Here is a 20,966-nt window from a genome sequence, read left to right as displayed (position 1 = left end):
AGATTGAGGTTGCTGTGAGCTAGGCTGACGCCACAGCACTCACTGTAGCCTGGCCAACAAAACGAGACTCTGTCTCAAAAAATAAATAAATAAATATAAATAAAAATAAATAAATAAATAAAAGAGGCCCAAGAGAGACCTCTTGCCCCTTCCACATAAGGACATAGCAAGAAGGCACTATCTGTGAACCAGAAACTAGACTCTCACTAGAAATTGCATCTGCTGGTACCCTGAACTTGGACTTTCCAGCCTCCAGAATGATTAGAAGAAAATTTCTGTTTATAAGACACCCACTCTAAGGTATTTTATTATAGTAACCTAAATAAACTAAGATAGTAGATTAATGGATACCTATCTACATATATCCAAAAGCATCAAATATATTAAAATTAGATTAGGCATTCATCAGGAAAAGAAAACTGTTCTGGTCTATGCCTTCATCACACTTTTTTGTTTACCAATCTTTAAGCATCTCTGTGACTTAATGGAAGAAAGCCCAGGTAAACATTATTAACTCATTCAATACATATTTACAGCACATCTGCATTCTACCAAGTCTGTTCTATATACTGACAATATAGCAATAAACAAACAGACAAAATTTCTCCTGTTCTGAGATTACACCCCAGTGTGAATGTAGTGAGATAAAGAAGTAAACAAAAATGTATGTTAATATGGTAAGTGGTGGTCAGTGCTTACATGTAAAATAAAACAGGGTAGGGCAGGGGGAGTGAAGGAGAAGGTATAATTAAGAGAGTGGTCATGGGAAGCCTTAGTTATGATGTTACATCTGAGAACAGACCTGAATGGAGAGTCCAAGAGGATGACAGAGTGAAAACGTAGTCCTGACAGAAAGAGGATAAATTAATGGATGATGAGGCAGGAACATCCTTGGCCAGTGTGGATGGAACTGACAAGGAGGGAAAAGTCATTGGTCATATTTACAGAGGGATGGGGAAAGAGGGAGGAACAGACATGTGGGATATCATAAGCATTATAAGCACCTGGATTTTACTCTGAATCAAGTAAGAGGCTATCGGAGGTTCTGTGCAGAGAATGATGCGATAGGACTAACATTCAAAAGAATGAATTCGGCCAGGCACAGTGGCTCACACCTGTAATCCTAGCACTCTGGGAGGCCGAGGCGGGAGGATTGCTCAAGGTTAGGAGTTCAAAACCAGCCTGAGCAAGAGTGAGACCCCATCTCTACTAAAAATAGAAAGAAATTAATAGGCCAACTAAAAATATATATAGAAAAAAATTAGCTGGGCATGGTGGCGCATGCCTGCAGTCCCAGCTACTCGGGAGACAGAGGCGGGAGGATTGCTGGAGCCCAGAAGTTTGAGGTTGCTGTGAGCTAGGCTGATGTCACGGCACTCTAGCCCAGGCAACAGAGTGAGACTCTGTCTCAAAAAAAAAAAAAAAATCAATTCAGCCGGGCGTGGTGGCTCACGCCTGTAATCCTAGCACTCTGGGAGGCCGAGGCGGGCGGATTGCTCAAGGTCAGGAGTTCGAAATCAGCCTGAGCGAGACCCCGTGTCTACCAAAAATAGAAATAAACTAATTGACCAACTAAAAATATATATACAAAAAAAAGAAAATTAGCCGGGCATGGTGGCACATGCCTGTAGTCCCAGCTACTCGGGAGGCTGAGGCAGTAGGATCGCTGAGCCCAGGAGATTGAGGTTGCTGTGAGCCAGGCTGACGCCACGGCACTCACTCTAGCCTGGGCAACAAAGTGAGACTCTGTCTCAAAAAAAAAAAAAAAAAAAAAAAATCAATTCAAGTGGAGAATCAACTATAAAAGAGCAAGACTGAAGAGTGAGAGCAGTACAAAGACTGCTGCAGTAACCCACAGCATAGGCATTGGCTTAGGCCACCGCCAAAGCTCTGGAGGTGACAAGGAACAGGATAGACTCAGAGCCACACAGCTCTCACCTGAGGAGTTACCACTCTGAGTAGCTGCTGTCTTCATTATCCAGAGCTTTTCTTCTCTCTCTAACTGGGAAATACCATCTGGTTTGAAGGATGGGTGCCCTGGGAAAAAGCAAGGACATAATTTATAATTACTACATTAGAGCCCGAAATAACTAAAAATTGTTGGTCTTACGTTATCATCTTCAGGACATCAAAATTAGTATTTTCCAAACTTTTAATCATGACCCATTGAAGGAAATAAATTTCATACAAATACCCAAGATATAAGTATAATAAATTTCTGGAAAAAATGTGTTTTCATTATACCCTCTCCACTGTCTTTCATGCTCTTCTCGATAACAGGCTGCAGATTTTGCTACAATATGCAGTTTTTGCCAAGGGCTCTGATATTTTCTAACCTATTTTATTTCATTTAAAAATGGTGGTACGGGCCGGGCGCGGTGGCTCACGCCTGTAATCCTAGCACTCTGGGAGGCCAAGGCAGGCGGACTGCTCAAGGTCAGGAGTTCAAAACCAGCCTGAGCAAGAGTGAGACCCTGTCTCAACTATAAATAGAAAAAAATTAATTGGCCAACTAATATATATAGAAAAAATTAGCCAGGCATGGTGGCACATGCCTGTAGTCCCAGCTACTTGGGAGGCTGAGGCAGCAGGATTGCTTGAGCCCAGGAGTTTGAGGTTGCTGTGAGCTAGGCTGACACCACGGCACTCACTCTAGCCTGGGCAACAAAGCGAGACTCTGTCTCCAAAAAAAAAAAAAAAAAAAAAAATGGTAGTACAATTCACTAAATGTATATCATGACCCACTAATTGGAGATGACCACAATTTGAAAAAGGACAAACCATAGAGTAATCATGCTGTCAATTTATAGTTCATTAACAAAATACACACTTTAGCCGAGGAAGACAGCTTTTAAAAACTCCGTATCTGTGTCACATGATGCTTAGAAAACTGAAAACCTGTTCAAGAGCTCCAAAAGCCCTCACACCCAAGGACATAGAGACATCAGAGCGAGCTCATGCTCAGCCAGAGAGTGCCTGTCCTCACCCACTGAAACCACGTTCCTGAAATTCTCCAGCATGACATCTTGGTACAGCTTCCTCTGAGCATGGTCCAGCAGCCCCAGCTCCTCCTCAGTGAAGATCACAGCCACGTCCTTGAACGTCACTGCGTCCTACAACATCAAACAAACTGCACCTAAATCTTGCAACAAAGGTGCACTAAAAGAAAGACAGCACTGAAAAAAGTATAAAAGATGTGTAGGAAATGGTTCTGGATTCTGAGACCACAGCCAACTTTAATATAGTTAAACATTCCAAATAATGTACATTGTTTTTGTTTTTTCCTTTTCATAGTAAGTGTTGAAAAGAGTAATTTTTTACATACATAATGGCCTACCTGTCTATTTTCTCAGGATAAGTTTCAAGAAGTGAAAATTACAATGTCAAAGAATATGCAACTTCAAAATTATGATATACAATGGCTGATTTTCTTTTCAGTTTTGTCCCCTATCTTATCCTTCTCCTAAGAGAATATAAGTATACCATAGACAGCACTGAATATAACCAATTTTATTAAATCCTAGGCAATTTGATCAGTAATTAAAATGTATATGAGACCAAGTAATGCTTCATAAGGTTGGTCTGAGGAATAAATGCAGTAAGAAAAGTAAAGTACTTAGCAAGTATTCTTGTACTACTGTACTTTTAAAATTAGGTACATTATTACTTTGATAAAATAAATTAATACATGAATTAAAAAATACAAACCAGTAAATAAACATGCACAAGTTATAACTCAGGAATGGGTAAGAAAAATCTAGCTTTCTTATGTGGAAATATCTAATAATATTTTCTCTGATCAGTTACATCATGTTGCATCATATCATATTGGAATATTCTACATACAAAATACTTAAACTACCATATATCGAAAGTCCTTTTTCAATTTAGTGTTCCTAAGACATTTGGAATATTTTTTTTTTACATTATTTTTTTCTCAGTAGCAATTTATGTCTTAACATTAGGAATAAATAATAGTAAAACTCCTTCAAATTCCTTTTTGGGGATAATGGTTATAAAAATTCTAAATTATTAATACGTACATGTTCCTGAATAGAGAAAACTTATCTCACACACATACCACAAAGTACATCAATTCTAGGGAATATAATGTAGCCATTAAAAATGTAGGGTATATAATATTAGAAAAGACGTAATTTAAAAATTTTACCTATACAATGATTACAAATACACAGTCATGAATGCATATGAGGAAAAGAACATGGGAAAATAAAAACAGTTGTTTTATAAGGGAAATAGTAGAAAAATGGGAGACTTTTATCCCTGTTATAGACTTTTCTATTTTATGCTTAGTCATAAAATAAAACAACAAAAATTAAACTATACTAAAATAAAAAGTAGCAAGCACCTGGCACACAAGAGGTTCTCAAATGTCTACTTTTCTCCTTAATCCTTCCCAAGAAAGAGAATAAGATCTGTGTAATCTTTGAGAAATGAGAGGGCAATTATAACCTAGAAAGGGAAGCCCAACTCACCTCGGACTTGGTCATCTTGTCCTCCTGCTTCTGGGGAAAGGCCAAGTCTTAGGAAGGCATATGTGGGAGAGAGGAATAAAGCTATGAGTGTTTGGCCAAGGATATTGATAACCCATATGGCTGTTTTACTTGAAACAGCCACAGTGTCCCTTCCTCAGGGTGGCCTGATGAGCAGAGTGTACGCTGGATTCCAGACACCACTTATCTCTTTGGCTCTGAGAACCCACAGTGAGTGAACTGCCCAACCACACATAGTGTTCCCTTAACACAAGTTCTCCTTGTGTCTCTCAAGGTATAACTATGATTCCAGAAAGAGTAGAAATTGATAGTAAAGTATGCAGGTTAAGAGAGTAATCTCTGGGGCCACATGTCTAGATTCATGGCACTGCTATTTATTAGCTGTGAAATCTCAGACAAATTATTAACATCTCCATGCCTCAATTTTTCAACCATAAAATGGAGAAATTAACAATGAGAAAATAATCTGATAGGATTGTAGTAAGAATTAAATGAGTAGGAAGAAAGTTCAGAGAACACTTTCAGAGTACCTTATTTCATAGTTGCAGAAAAGCAGGTAATATTCAGTAACATAAAAACTGTCCTCATAGATGGTTTCTATCAATGAGCCTTTAGAGAACATTGCTCTGTCATAAAAAAAAAATCACCTCTTAGATATCTGTTATTCTCTCTTGGTTTGTCATACTTAATTTGATGCCTCTGCAATAACATTTAAGATTACAGTAGTCCTCTCTGATCTGTAGTTTTACTTTCCATGGTTTCAGCTACCTGAGGTCAACTGTGATCCAAAAATAGGCGAGTACAGTACAGTAAGATATTTTGAGAAAGAAAGAAACCACATACACATAACTATATTATAGTATATTGTTATATTTTTTAAATTGTTCTATTTTATTATTAGTTATTGTTATTCTCTTACTGTGCGTAATTTATAAATTAAACTTTATCATAGGTATATACATATAGGAAACAACATAGTATATACAGGGTTGAGTACTATCTGGGGTTTCAGACATTCACTAGGAGCCCTGGAACACATCCCCTGCGAATAAGTGGAGACTACTGTACATAGATGACTGGTTTTTTTTTTTGGTGGTAAAATATATAACATAAAATTTACCATTTTAACCATTCTTTAAGTATATAGTTAAGTAAGTACATTTGCGCCGTCATGCAACCATTACCACTGTCCATCTCCAGGACTCTTTCATCATCCCAACTGAAATTCTTATAGCAATGATTTCCCATTCTCCTACCCCAGTCCCTGGTAAACCAATTTGCCTCTAGGAATTTGACTATATCAATGACTGGTTTTTAGAAGGTATAAGACCTTGCAAAATTTACTGTTAACAGTAGGACCTTCAAAAGACTATTATGAGGCCAGGCACAGTGGCTCAGGCCTGTAATCCTAGCACTCTGGGAGGGCGAGGCACGTGGATCGTTTGAGCTCAGGAGTTCGAGACCAGCCTGAGCAAGAGTGAGACTCTGTCTCTACTAAAAAAAAAAAATTAGAAAGAAATTAGCTGGACAACTAAAAATATATAGAAAAAAAATTAACTGGACATTGTGGCACATGCCTGTAGTCCCAGCTACTCGGGAGGCTGAGGCAGAAGGATTGCTTGCGCCCAGCACAGCACTCTAGCCCGGACAACAAAGTGAGACTCTGTCTCAAAAAAAAGACTATCGAGTAGCACCTAAGTGGACACATAGGTACTACAGTAATAGGGTATAGGGCAAGTGGGAGGGCGTAGGTATATACATATATAATGAGTGAGATGCGTACCATCTGGGGGATACTCATGCTGGAAACTCAGACTTGTGGGGGCAGGGGGGAAGGGCATTTATTGAAACCTTAAAATCTGTACCCCCATAATATGCCGAAAAAATAAATAAATAAATAAATAAATAAATAAATAAAAATAAAATTAAAAAAAAAAGACTATCATGGAGATAAAGCAAATTTGATAAAATCCTGTGACTCTGCAAGATTTATGCAACCATAAGTTAGATAATTAATATGTCATTGAAATTAATAAGCTATAATAATCATAAAATAATGGTAATGGTTAAATATAATAATGGTTAAATAATGGTTAAAAATAAATGGTAATGTTTAACATTAAATGAAGAATACATACATGTTAGAGGCCTTATAAAGCATTTGGTGCACATTATTTCATGAAGGTACTCAACATACAATTGTGAAGAAGCTACTGTTGTACCAGTCATATAACCTTGGTCCTACTACCTAAACCTCTGTGCCTATCTTCAGCCATAAAAAGGAGATAAAAACTGAATTTTAATCATAGGATTATTGTGGGCAATAAATAAATGAATTTATACAATACCTGGCATTTTAGGAAGTTCTCAACAAATGATGATAGTGAAAATCATTGTTCCCATTCAACAGGTGAGGAAGCTGAGGTTTGGTGAAGTCAAGAGGCAGGAGTGGTACCTGAATCTACCTTTCATATCAGAGCCAGTATTCTAAATCTTGTCTCTCTGTTGCTTCTAAAAGAGAAATGACAGCTTAAGAGCTAGAGATAAGAGAAAGACAAAGAAATGGAGAGAGTACTCTGAAACCAAAGGAGCTGCTTGAGGGAGGAGAGAACAGAGCAGCCCAATAGTACTGGAATATTGGCATCTCCAACTTGCTAGTACTTTGTTCCTTAATGTCAAGTCTATAAATTGGGAGTAATAATAATATCAACCTAGGCTGGGCGCGGTGGCTCACGCCTATAATCCTAGCACTCTGGAGGCCAAGGCGGGTGGATTGCTCGAGGTCAGGAGTTCAAAACCAGCCTGAGCAAGAGTGAGACCCCGTCTCTACTATAAATGGAGAGTTTTATTTCCAATTTATTCCTCTAGGTCTTTCACAATATTTGCTGACCTTGGGTAAGACTGAGGTCATCTTTGGAAGGAAAAGAGTCTTGGGATTTTGTTAAATACCATCTTAGGAAGGTGCTTTCTCCTCTTCAAAGTCAGTGCCTACATGGATTGCTATTACAGAATCCACAGAATATGTCCATCAAAATATTGACAATCACAACTATTTCATTGCCTGTATAACTAGTACTGGACAGGTTAACTTATTACTTCTTCATTAACTAAGTTTCTTAATTCAATGAACACTTATGGGAACCTTACTAAAAAAGATATTTAATACATTTCCCTAGTCTCAAGATGCTCACAGTCAAGTGATCAGGAAACCAGCAATCATGCTACAAATGGTTAAATGCCAGAGTAATGCACAGGGTCCTCTGGCAGCACAGGAATGGGCTCCTAAACCCACATTGCAATGCAGGGGCTTCTTAACGTGGATTAACCCGAGTTCTGGAGGATGACTGAGCTCTACCAGCCAAAAAGAAGCAGAATTGCTAAAAAAAAACTGCCAGAGAACAAATGTTATGATGTGAGGACAAACAAGAGGCAGAAAAAGGTGGGCAGAAGAGCAGAATTCAAACCATAATGATTTCCAGTGGAACTATACCTTCTTTCAATGGCATTAACCTCTCCATGTTGTCACTAGGCCACCTTCATAAATAGGACTCAGGTACAATTCATCTCATCAGCCCCACCAGATCCTCAACAAAACAGGTTTGAACCTGTTGAATCTATTCCTAGTGCACCCCCCACCTGTCCCTGCATGGACTGCACTGTTCTCCTGCCCTAGGCTGTGAATATATGTTGACTAATAAATTATTGCCAATCATAACTGTGTAGGCTGAGTGTAGGGTTTGTGTGTTCAGCCACTTCATGCCATTTAGTGGGGTGGCTTAGTCCATTTATGCTGCTTAACAAAATTCCACAAGCTGGGTAATTTATTTCTCAGTCATGAAATCTGAAAAGTCCAAGTTCAAGGCTCCAGCAGGATGAGTGTGTGGTGAGGGCTTTCTTGCCATGTCTTCACAGTGCAGAAGGGTCAGAAGGACAAAGAAAAGGGGAGGAAGTCTGTGTCTTCATATGGCAAAAGAGCAAGAGATGAGAACTCTTTCAGAAGCCTCTTTTTAAGGGCATTAATTCACTTATAAGGCTTAATCACTTTCTAAAACACCCAACCTCTAAATACCACCATAGTGGGGATTAAGTTTCAACATATGAATTTTGGGGGACATTCAGACCATAGCAGGTGGGGAGCCCTCCTTCACCACTGGGATGAATAAGTGATCCTAACAATATCAGAATTACTGATAAAGAACACAGAAGCTCAAGCTCATTGAAGTAGTGTAAGGTCTGAGTCTCTATATTTTTTGCCAAGTTCCCCAGGAGATTCTGATGTGATGGCAGTTCAAGAACCACTGCATTATTCTACACTGCCTCTCAAGGAGTCGATGGACTTGCCAAAGGGCACCCAGGAAGCCAGCGGCAGAGCTGGGCCTGGCACTCAGGCCTGGTTACCAGCTACCTGCTCCTCTCTAATATATGATGCCCCTAGAGCTCTCCCTAGGAGGAAAGAGCAGCACAATAACTGGTAAATGCCTCTGGAGGTAAATTCTCAGAGTGAAAAAGGAGGCTTTCCTTCAGACCAGTGTTGTCCAACAGAAACACAATGCAAGCTAGTTGTGTAATTTAAAATTTTCCCATAGCCACATTTAAGAAGATAAAATGAAGCAAATGAGCTTAATTTTAACAATATATTTCCTTTAACCCAATATATCGGAAATATTATCACTTTAACTTATAATCAATATAAAACATTATTGAGATAGTTTACATTTTTTTTCATATTATGTCTTTGAAGTCTACTGTGTCTTCACTAACTAACCACATTTCGGAGGCTCAATAATCACATATAGTTAATGGCTACCATATTAGATAGCACAGGTTTAGACCTTTTCATCAAAGCAATATAGACCATATAATCAACCCCCAGGGACTCATTTAATTCAAAAGACAGAAAACTAGTGTTAGTTATAGGTTTAAACAATCCTTATCATAAACAATACATTTTTGATCAAATATATGATAGAGATGAAGTATCGAAAGTGGAAGGTGGGGAAGAAAAGAATACTTAAAATATACCTTTGCCCCTTCAGTAACTTGTTGCATTTTTCATGTTGCATAATCATCTATAGAAGATAACAGCCATCTTTAGTATGTAATAGAGGGCTGACTACGTGCCAGGCACTATTTCAAGTACTTTACATATCTTTTAATCTTGACAGAAACCTTAGGAGGTAGGTATTGATATTATCCCTACTTGGTAGGTAAGAAAACTGAGGCACAGAAAGATTAAGTAACTTGCCCAAGGTTACTGAGCATTAGAGTTAGGTTTCCATCCTAGCTGCTGAGGCTTGATTCTAACTCTGTGCCCCTTGCTGACTGTGCCACCAGGTCATTTGTTCAATTAACTTGTCTGTGCTTGTTTCTTCATCTTTAAAATGAGAATAAGAACAGGACTGTTGTGAAAAATAAATGAATGAATTTATGTAAAGCATTGGAAATTATTCAAGTCATAAGAAACACCCAAGAAATGTCAACTGTTCTCATCACCACTATTACAATGCAAATAAAAAAAAATTGAATCTTTTTTTTTTTTTTTTTTTTTTGAGACAGAGTCTTGCTTTGTTCCCCAGGCTACAGTGAGTGCCATGGAGTCAGCCTAGCTCACAGCAACCTCAAACTCCTGGGCTCAAGCAATCCTGCTGCCTCAGCCTCCCGAGTAGCTGGGACTACAGGCATGTGCCACCATGCCCAGCTAATTTTTTCTATATATATTAGTTGGCCAATTAATTTCTTTCTATTTATAGTAGAGACAGGGGTCTCGCTCTTGCTCAGGCTGGTTTCGAACTCCTGACTTCGAGCAATCGCCAACCTCGGCCTCTCAGAGTGCTAGGATTACAGGCGTGAGCCACTGCGCCCAGCCAAAACATTAAATCTTCCTGTAAGGGAATTTGTTCTAGATCATGACAAAATTATTCATAATTGTATATCAATTTTTGAACACTCTGAAAAAGATGATGGATTCTACAGCCCATCCAAAGTAAATGAGATAAAGGACAAGGAATATGGATAGTCTTCCTATTTTGTTCTCTAATCCCAAGCTGTAGTATCTTATTTCTAGCTGCCTGTCTGACAGCTACATGAATCATACTTACTCAACGAATAACTCCTCTTTGTCAACCTTTTGCTGGGCACTCTGAAAAGAATATGATGATGTCCATGACACAGAGGTCCCTGCAGTCTAATGAGAAAGAGATAAGAAACTAAGAGTTACATGTCGGTGGCAAGTATAACTTCAAAGGAGTAAAGAAAATCCATCATCTTTCTTTTCCTAACTGCAACTCTTTCTAGTTTTCTCACATAAGTATCATTCTCCTAGTTGCTAAGAGTGAAAACCTCAGAGTTACTGTTAATATCTTTTATGGGTTAAATTGTTTTTCCCCCACCCAAAGTTCATATGTTAAAGTCCTAACCCTCTAAATGTGACTGTATTTGGAGATAGGGCCGTTAAAGAGGTGATTAAGTTAACATACACAGGGACAGAAGGAACGCTTGCACACACACACACACAGGAGAGAGGCCTCAGAAGAAACAAAACCTGCTGATACCTTGATCTTGGACTTCTACCTTGTGAAAAAATAAATTTCTGTTGTTTAAGCCACCTAGTCTGTGGTATTTTGTTACTGCAGCCATAGCAAAAGAACACAAACTCCCCTTCCTTAGCCTTCTTATATAAACGATTTATAATAATTAAATTTTAAGTCCTACTGACTCAATCTCTGGGTTTGCTTTAAAATATTCAAAGGAAAAAAATGTGCATGGGGAGGGGGAGAAGCAACAAAATTAGCAAGGATCAAAGCAGGGTGATTGTTACATAGGAGTTCATTATATTATACTTTGGGTATGTTTGGAAATTTCCATAGTAAAGAACTAAGGGTGTAAAGACCCATTATGAATAGTCTGACAACAATTTCATAAAACACAAATACATGTTAAAAGCTGCTAAACAGAAATGCATTATAATGCTAATATAATAATCTCTATCTTCATATTAAGGTAATTTGCAATTATATATATTTCTGTATTTTCTGAATTTTATAAATGAGCATGCATTTCTAAGAAAATTAACTATAAATATTGTTTTAAAATCAAGTTAAATGAGAATTATTTCAAAATTTTATAAAGAAATCCAAACTCATTAACCTTACTTTCAAAATCCTCTACAATAAAATTCCAACCTCCCTCCCCACTTGATCCCAAATGACTCCTCTGCAGCCAGTTTCCTATGGGTGAGTATTTATATGGCTTTCTTTTTCTATTTTATTTCCTAATTCCAATTTTAGGATTCCAAACTATGGGACCAAGGATATCCAAAGATATAAGGAACACAAGCCCTAGACACAAATCTCACTGTTCTTACTAGCACTCTCACATGGCACTGTGACGGAGCAAGTAACTTATGTTCTCTTTGTCTCCATTTCCGCATCTACAAAATAGGTGTACAGTACCCGCATCACAGGGCATTTGTGAAGGTTAAAGGTGTTAATATTTATAAAGCCGTTACAATGACACTTAGCACTCCATGTTTAACTATGATGATTATTATTCATGTTACATGTTTTCCCAATTATTCAACAATAGCCGAACATTTGTGTAGCAGAAACGCTTGCTAATGAATGAAATACCTTCTTCCACTTGTAACAAGAAAGAAAGGTGACTGCTAAGTCCTGTAACAATGGGGCTCTGGTGCCAGGAGCCTAGACTTCACTCCCACTCTTTCTGCAGCATTCTTTCAGGAGTCAGGGCAGAGGAAAGGAAAGAGGCTGGAAGATCTTGTCTGTGGTTCTGGAAAATCCACACAGAGGATAGCCCCAGACTCCATCTGTGAGTGACACATTCTTTCTTGAAAAACAGATCAGAAGTAGCAGTCCAGGAACAGCCTCCTTTCCTGTAGAGAGCAGCAAGAAGAGCCAGTGGCACTTCGAAGAGCTTCCCGTGAAAGGAATAATTTTCAGGTCATTAGGATAGTAATAATATTAACAGCCAACACGTTGCCACATGCCTGCACTGCTCTATAAATATTTTACGTGTACTGTACCACTAACTCTCAAAACAAATGTATAAGGTAGGAACTCGTTAATATTCCCTTTCACAGAAGAGGAAACTAAGTGCTTACCCAACATCGTATCGCTAGGAAGTGACAGAGCGTGTGGAAGGTGGGGAAGGCGGGTTGGGCAGGGGAGAGCCGGGGACACCCTCAGACTCTGCCCCATCAGGGTCCACCTCCAACCTGGGGACGCGCGAACCGCCCCAAGCGCAGAGGCTCCAGAGAGGGAAAGGTAAGCAGCCGCTCCGGCCCCTCAACCCCGCCTTCTGCCGCTGGCCGATGATTCTCTTCCTGGCGACCGACGTGCAGGCCCCGCCGACCCTACAACCAGGCCATAAAAGTTAAAAGAGATCGCGGGGTCGCGTGGCTCACTCACCTCAGAGGAACGGAGGCCTCGCTCACTACCTCCCGCAGCGGAAGTGCCTCGGACTACAGGAGCTCGGGAACTACACGTCCCAGAATGCCCAAGGCACACGAGGCCCGCAGCCCCGCCCCCTAGGGCGGAACTTCCGGCTGCAGCTCTCAGGGCCTGACTCGTATTTCCCAGAATCCCTGAAGAGAGTGGGCTTCACCTTCGAGTAGCAGAAATGCCACCAAACCGTCAGAGCACTGGATTATACATCCCTACTCCCCCAGCGGAGCAAGCTACAAAGCCACGCTTTCCTGGAGCGGAAGTGGCCCAACCACAGAAAGCGTCTGGACTTCACGTTCCAGAAACCTCTGTCAGGCTGAGCTTCCCGCCAGACTGCAATTTTGCTTTTGAATTAGCAGGTGGAGTCCAGGTGCTTATAGAACTCATCCTGCCTTTTTACCTTTTGCCATTGTTCCCTTTCACACGTGGCATAAGTTGGAAATATATATATATATGAAAATTGTAAAGGAATGGTATGCGTGACCTAAAAATAGAGATAATAAAAGCGACGTGCAGAGAGCAGCACTGAACAAGTCGTCTTTATAATATGGGCCTGGATTCACCTGTGACTAAGAACATGCAAAATGGATTTGCAGCCATCAGCAGGACATGAAACTGACGCAGCAAAATTCTCCACTTTTCTTTCGCTTTACTTTTCTTGCATTCTCAGGGAATTGGAGAAAATACCGTATAATATAAGCCCTACCCTATTGTGAACTAAAATAAAATTTTTAGGCTCATCTCCCCCACCCCCTTCACTGGCTGATTGAATGGACCCCCTCGTGACCAAAGGAATATCCTAAAACTAAATTTTCTGCCAGGAAGAGGGAGGTCAGACTTGCCTCATCATGCCCCTCCCCTTTTTGGAAACATCTTTGTAACCCATTAACAGGCCTAAGGGTATTCAAGAGAAACCCACAGGATCTTAATTTACACAACAAATCTAAGCCTGTTGGCTTATCTCTGATAAACAGCTCCTTATGTCAAAACATTCCAAGCCTTTAGACAAAGCTTACTGACTTTAACCAATTACAAACTAAAGAATCTTTAAACCCACCTATAACCTGCAAGCCCCCCCTTCAAGATGGCTCACCTTTTTGGGCCAGACCAATGTATGCCTCCCACGTATTGATTTATAACTTTACCTGTAACCCCTGTCTCCCAGAAATGTATAAAACCAAATTGCAACCCAGCCACACTGAGTCCACTTGTTCAAGGCTCCTTGGGCATGGCTCTGGGTCATGGTCCTCAAATTTGGCTCTGAATAAATCTCTTTAAAATTATTTTACAGAGTTTGGTTTTTTTCCCCATTGACACTATATAAAATCATTTAAAAATCTCTTCTTTGAGTTCAGATGAATCACCTACTTCCTATAAGGCTGGTGGCAAGCCCTCCCACCCTCCCTAGAGAAAAAAGAGAACAGGCTCACTAACCAGACCCACCAAAAATGACTGCCAGGCACCACCAGCCCCTCCTCCTGGAATCTGCAGGTACCCCTCCCATTTCTCAAGAACAGACAAAAGACCACAGTGGAAAAAACCCAGCCCACCAGCCAAAAGACCCTAGCTCCCTCAACAGTATAAAAGCTCACACCCCTTTCAAGCAGATGCAACTTCTGGGGGGGGGGGGCCTTGAGACCCAAGAACCTCATCTGGGAGCACATAATAAAGCCACGTTGTTTGACCCTACTCTCTGCCTGTTTCTTTCACCTCCGAAAACCTTACACTTCCTACTGTTATAATCTGGAATCCGTAAAGTTATCTTATGAATCGACAAATCAGTTGAAACTAGGATATGTGTGATTATTCAGAAAGGAGGGGGGGGGTGAAGTGAGGGCTCAACTCATGAAACTAGCAAAAAAACCCAGAAAGCTATGCTATCCACTTTTCTCCAAGGTAGAAACCAAATACTTTTCCAACTTTATTATGAAAATGTGAAAGAAGAAAAAAAGGAAGTTAACTACAAAGGAGGAGCTGTAAATATTTAAGCAATGTTCAGCTGAGGCTGCTTCAAATTCAGGACACTCCCTCTAAATTAAAGAGAAATTACATGTGTTTTTTAAGTCAATGTCTTAATGAGAGGAATCAGTCTAAGGAATCATGATTCCCTACTTAAATATTACCCTTCCTCTCAAAACAAAAACAGGTCAAAAGGTATACAACTAAAGACTAAGGGTGAAAGGAGAAGTAGACTCCGTAGCATAGACTGAAACCCAGCTCCAAATAATCCCTGAAATTGTATTAAGGTGATCCTGTATTGCTAATTGTCTCAGAAATCTGGCTGAAGAAAATTAAAATCTCAGTAGACAAAGCTAATATTATCTCAGGCCACAATGTACTTCTATAATTTTTGAAAAACGTTAAGAATATTGTACAAAGAAAGTCAGCTTTAGATTTTAAAAAGTAATACTTTAGATATGCAGGGACACTTCAAAATGATTTTAAAAATTTATTTCTTGATGAATGTAACACAAATGTAATTTGTATGCACCTAAAAAAAAATCCTCAAATATTCTAAGCAAAATCAGAATTATAAAGAAAAATGGACACAGCAAAGTGGGGAATTGTCAACACATCTCTCTAACAGAACATAGAAGAGCAAAAATATCAGTAAGTATTTGGAAGATTTGACCTATTAGAAACTAGAATAAGTATTATATATTTATAATGCTACACCCAGCAACTGTTAAATGTGTATATTTTCAAGAACACATGGAATGCTTACAAAAACTGAGCACATACTGGGCCAAAAAAGCAATAACAACATATCTCAAAGAACTAAAATAATAAACAGGAGATTTTCTGGTTATAATGTAATTAAGCTCAAATTAATAACAAAATGGCAACTAGATATATCCATCATGTTTATATATTAAGGAATTCTCTTTTAAAAATCATAAGGCAAGAAAAGATCCCAATGGAAACTAAAATACATTTTAAACCAAATGATAATAAATATAGTACATATCAAAACTTATAGGATGCAGTGAAAGTCAACTTTCAAGGGCTAAAAAATCATAAGGCAATAATCTAATTTAAGAGGTTAGAAAAAGCAAATTAAAGAACAATATTTTTAAAAGAGCAAATAAATGAAATAGAAAAAAATCATGAAGAGAAGATTGAAATGTTCTTTGAAAAGAAAAGAAAATTATTAAAGCCCAGATGATGCTGACCAAGAATGCAAAGTAATCTCAAATTACAAATTAGAAAATGAAAAATTGGACATCACTACAAAATTTCAGATATTAAACATATTATCAACAACTTATACCAGTGAAATTGAAGATTTATGTAAAATGGATACATTTCTGGAGATTTGACACAAGTAGAAAATATGAGTAGATCTAGAACTATTTAAAAATTGAATTTATAAATAAAAACCCTCGAGGGAGGGCAAAAAAATAAATAAATAAATAAAAATAAAAACCCTCATAAAAAGAAATCTGAGTCCATATAACATTACCATGAATTCTAGCATATATTTAGAAATTCTATCAGAAGAAAAATAGGAAACATTCTCTAATTTATTTGATGAAGTTAACATAACCTTAATACCAAATCTGATAAAAACTTTAGGACAAAGAAAAATGACAAGCTGAAGGGTTGTCATTAATATATATGCATAAATCTGAAATAAAATTTTAAAAAACCAAATATAACAACATGTAAAAAGGATAATATTATCAAGTTGAGTTTATTCTAAGAATGCAATCAATATATACTCCATTAACAAAATACAACATCTACAGAGATGCAAAAAATTTGTTTCATAAAATGATATATATTCATAATAAAAAAGACATCAAAATCATAACAGATCTTTTAAAAAGCATAGCAGATATTACTGGTGAAATGTTGAAAGCTTTCTGAGATTAGAATGAATCAGAGAAGCAGACTCTCAGCCCTTCTCTTCAACATTGTACTGGCCTTTTATCTAACACTTATTAATTCTAATAATTTGTTTTTGTTTTTTTTTTTAGACAGAGTCTCACTCTGTTGCCTGGGCTAGAGTGTCATGGCATCAGCCTAGCTCACAGTAACCTCAAACTCCTGGGCTCAAGAGATCCTTCTGCCTCAGCCTCCCAAGTAGCTCGGACTACAGGCATGTGTCACCATGCCCGGCTAATTTTTTCTATATATTTTGAGTTGGACAATTAATTTCTTTCTATTTTTTAGTAGATATGGGGTCTCGATTTTGCTCAGGCTGGTACTGAAGTACTGACCTTGAGCGATCCACCCACCTCGGCCTCCCAGAGTGCTAGGATTACAGGTGTGAGCCACCAAGCCGGTCCTAATAATTTAATAGATCTTCTGAATTTTTGTTGCTGGCAAATTTCCAGGAACGGGAACATGTAGAACAGTGGAGAAAGGGCAAACATTTTCATAAATGATGCTGAATTAATTTGTTAACCATAAGGAAAAAATGAAACATCTACCTCATGGTGTACTGCACATACAAATCAATTGCTTGTGGATGGTAGATGTAAATGTAGACAGAAAAACAAATAAATCTCCTAGAGAACAGAAAAGGAGCATAGCTTGATGATTTAGGGTTGGGGAAATGTTTCATAAACAGTATGCAAACCACTAACAGTATGCAAACTGTATTGCAAAACAATATGCAAACCACTAACCATAAAGGAAACAACTGATATACAAACCACTAATCATAAGGAAAAATTAGAAAAATTAGACAATAAAATGAATAAATGAAATGGAACCCACAGATCTACATATAGTCATTCAGCTAATTTATGCTAAAAATGACACTGAAATGCAGTGGGGAAAGGTTAGTTTTTTAAATAAATGGTGCAGGACCCATTGGAATGAGCCTGGGTACCTAGAACCACCACACCAATGCCTAGATTACCTATATCTAGGCTTCTTCAATGTGAAATAGAAATACATGATGTATTTTATTTAAGTCACTATTAGTGGAAGTCTATGTGACTAGGAGTTAAACTCATTTAGGGTATACAATATTTTTAGCATAGTCACAGGGCTATGCAACCATCACCAAAATGTAATTCTAGAACATTCTCGTTCCCTCTAAAAGAAACCCCATACTCATTATCTCTCTCCTCATCACTCCCAACCACCCAACCACAGTGGTAAATAACCACTGATCTATTTACTGCTCCTATAGATTTGCATATGCTAGATGTTTCATAGAAATGGAACCATACAATACGTAGTCTTTTCCGACTGGTTTCTTTTATTTAGCATAATGTTTTCAGGGTTCATCCTTGTTGTATGTAGCATGTATCAATATTTTGCTTCTTTTTAGTGTTGAATAATATTCCATTGTAATGTTCCCCATCAGCTGATGCACATTTGTGTTGTTTCTACCTTTTGAATATTATGAATAATGCTGTTCTGAACATTCATATGTAAGTTTTGTGTAGACATAACGTTTTCATTTCTTTTGGGTATATACCTGGAAGCAAAACTTACAGGTCATATGGTAATTCTATTTTAACTTTTGAGAACTGCCAAACTTTTCCATGATGTCTGCAAGGTTTTACATTCCCACCAGCAATGTATGAGGTTTACAATTTCCCTACATCTTCACTCACGCTTATTATCTGTTTTTTTTATTATCTCTTGAGTGTGAAGTGAAATCACATCATGGTTTAGATTTGTATTTCCATAATGACTAAAGATGTTGAGCATTATTTCATGTCCATTTGTATTTTCTTTGGAGAAACGTCCTTTCAAAGATATTGATTAGTTTTAAATTGGGGTGTCCTTTTTAATTAATATAATTTAATTGTATATTAAATTGTTACGTATTCTTGGAGAATTGATCTCTTTAATATTATTCAATGTTCCTCTTTATCCCTGATAATCATCCTTTTTCTGAAGTTTGTTTTCTCTGAAACTGATACAGCTACTTCAGTTTTCTTTTTGTTAGTGTTGGCATATAACACTAATAACATCTATTATAGTGTTATAATAGATGTTTAATATCTATTATAATAGATGTTTAATATCTATATCTTTACCCCTTTCATGTATCTATGTCTTTATGTTTAAAGTGGATTTCTTATAGACAACATATAGTTGGGTCTTTTTAAAAAATCCATTCTGACAATCTCTTTTAATGGGTATATTAGACCATTCATATTTTAATTGGTTGTTGATATGGCTGGGTTAATATCTATTATGTTTATAACTCTTTCCTACTCACTGTAGTTGTTCTATTTCTTCTTTTTCTGCTTTCTCTGATCTTAATTGAGCATTTTATAAAATTCTATTTTCCTCCTAACTTAGCACAGCAATTATACTTATTAAAAAATTTTTAGTGTTTCCCCTAGAGTTTGCAATATACATTTACAACTAATTTAAGTCTATATTACAATGCTTCATGGGTAGTGCAGATACCTTAGTGTATTCCCAATTCCTTTCTTTTGTCCTGTTACAACATTGCTATCATTCATGTCACTTTTTCATATGCTATAATCACCCAATATGTTGTTGTTATTTCTCTGAACAAACAGTTGTCTATAAATCAGTAAGAATGAGAAAAATAAAAGTTTTTATCTTTATTTATTCCTTCTCTGGTAGTTTTCTTTTTTTCATGTAAATGTGAGTTTCTGATGTATATAATTTTATTTCTCTATGAAGAACTTCTTTAACATTTTTTGCAAGGCAGGTTCACTGGCAACAAATTCCCTCTGTTTTTGCTTGTCTGAGAAAGTCTTTATTTCTCCTTCACTTTTGAGGGATAATTTTACTGAATATAGGATTCTAGGTTGGTGGGGTTTTTTTCTTTGAATATTTCAAATATTTCACTTCACTCTCTTCTTCACATGTTTTCTGAGAAGTTTGATATAAATTTTATCCTTGCTTCTCTCTAAATAAGTTGTTCTTCTTTTCCAAGTTTCTTTGGCTATTTTGGGTCCCTTGCATTTCCATATGAATTTTGGGATCAGCTGGTCAATTTCTGGGGGAAAAAAAGCCAGCTAGCATATCCATAGGGATTGCACTGAAATCAATTTCAGGAGTACTGCCATCTTAACAATTTTAAGTCTTTCCATCCAGGAGCAAGAGACGTCTTTCCTTTTATTTAGGTTTTCTTTAATTTCTTTCAATGATGACTATTATATTAAGTTTCGTTGACCTGAATATTTTCTTTAACCTTAAAGTTCATTTTTCTTCTCATTTAAAAAAGACGTTCAAGCATTTCTGTGGGCCCTTGGCACTTTGAATAAAAAGGTCCTGCTAGGGTATATCTTGAGCAACTCAGCCAGATTTGCATTTTAAGTAGAGAAAGGCAATCAGGTACAGAAAGTTTCAGGGGAGGGGTTGGGGTGAGGGAAGAGTCTAGGCTTAATAAATTTACCTAATCTCAAAATCTGAAACACAAATCACTTCACATCCAAAGTAACACACTTAGAAACAAATCATAGGCAGTTATACAAATCCCATACATGGTTACAAGCCACAATGTCACAGAGTGAAAACACAACACCCAGGAACTCTTTTTCTTTTTTTTTCCCCTGAGACAGAGTCTAACTCTGCCGCCAGGGCCAGAGTGCAGTTACCTGATCATGGCTCACTGCAACCACAAACTCCTGGGCTCACGCAATACTCCTGCCTCAGCCTCTCTAGTAGCTGGGACTACAGGCGCAAGCCACCAAGCCCTACTAATGTTTTCTATTCTTTTGTAGCGGTGGGGTCTTGTTACGTTGCTCAGGCTGGTCTTCAACTCCTGGCCTCCAAGGATCCTCCCGCCTCGACCTCCCAAAGTGCTAAGATTACAAGCATGAGTAACTTCGTCCCGCCCCACACACTCTTTAAAGCCAATGCACACTTTACGCCTGTTGTGCTCCTGGAGCTACTCCAGGCGCTGGCACTACCTCAGGGGTGAGCAGGGCAGCGAAAAACAAAAGCTCCAGTCCTCACAGAGCTCGCGCCTAGGGTACCATTCGCCGGCAGTACTCTAAAGCCCGCCACCTTCGCCCGCACGCAAGTTTGAGATTTAGGA

The 20,966-nt window shown here is 38.0% G+C and overlaps 1 protein-coding gene across 5 annotated transcripts in view; it reads right to left on the bottom strand.

Moving 5' to 3' along the window:
- The window catches only part of ZNF45 (zinc finger protein 45), a 33,200-nt gene that overhangs the window by 12,007 nt on the left and 227 nt on the right, over window positions 1–20,966 (bottom strand). The window contains exons 1-8 of one of the 5 annotated variants that reach the window (XM_075993151.1): window positions 12,941–12,988; window positions 12,143–12,446; window positions 10,613–10,698; window positions 9,537–9,583; window positions 6,863–7,025; window positions 4,497–4,543; window positions 2,987–3,113; window positions 1,939–2,037 (exon numbers count right to left, since the gene is read on the bottom strand). In XM_075993151.1, the coding sequence (XP_075849266.1) occupies window positions 1,939–2,037; window positions 2,987–3,113; window positions 4,497–4,543; window positions 6,863–6,869 (280 nt within the window). In that variant the 5' untranslated portion in view covers window positions 6,870–7,025; window positions 9,537–9,583; window positions 10,613–10,698; window positions 12,143–12,446; window positions 12,941–12,988. The other 4 variants (XM_012761300.3, XM_012761301.3, XM_012761303.3 and 1 more) reach the window with 4 other exon arrangements.

Source organism: Microcebus murinus, chromosome 16 (assembly GCF_040939455.1).
Source record: "Microcebus murinus isolate Inina chromosome 16, M.murinus_Inina_mat1.0, whole genome shotgun sequence".
In the NCBI taxonomy this organism is placed as follows: domain Eukaryota; kingdom Metazoa; phylum Chordata; class Mammalia; order Primates; family Cheirogaleidae; genus Microcebus; species Microcebus murinus.
Note: the sequence above shows the minus strand (reverse complement) of the source record. Positions and strands in the feature narration are given on the sequence as shown.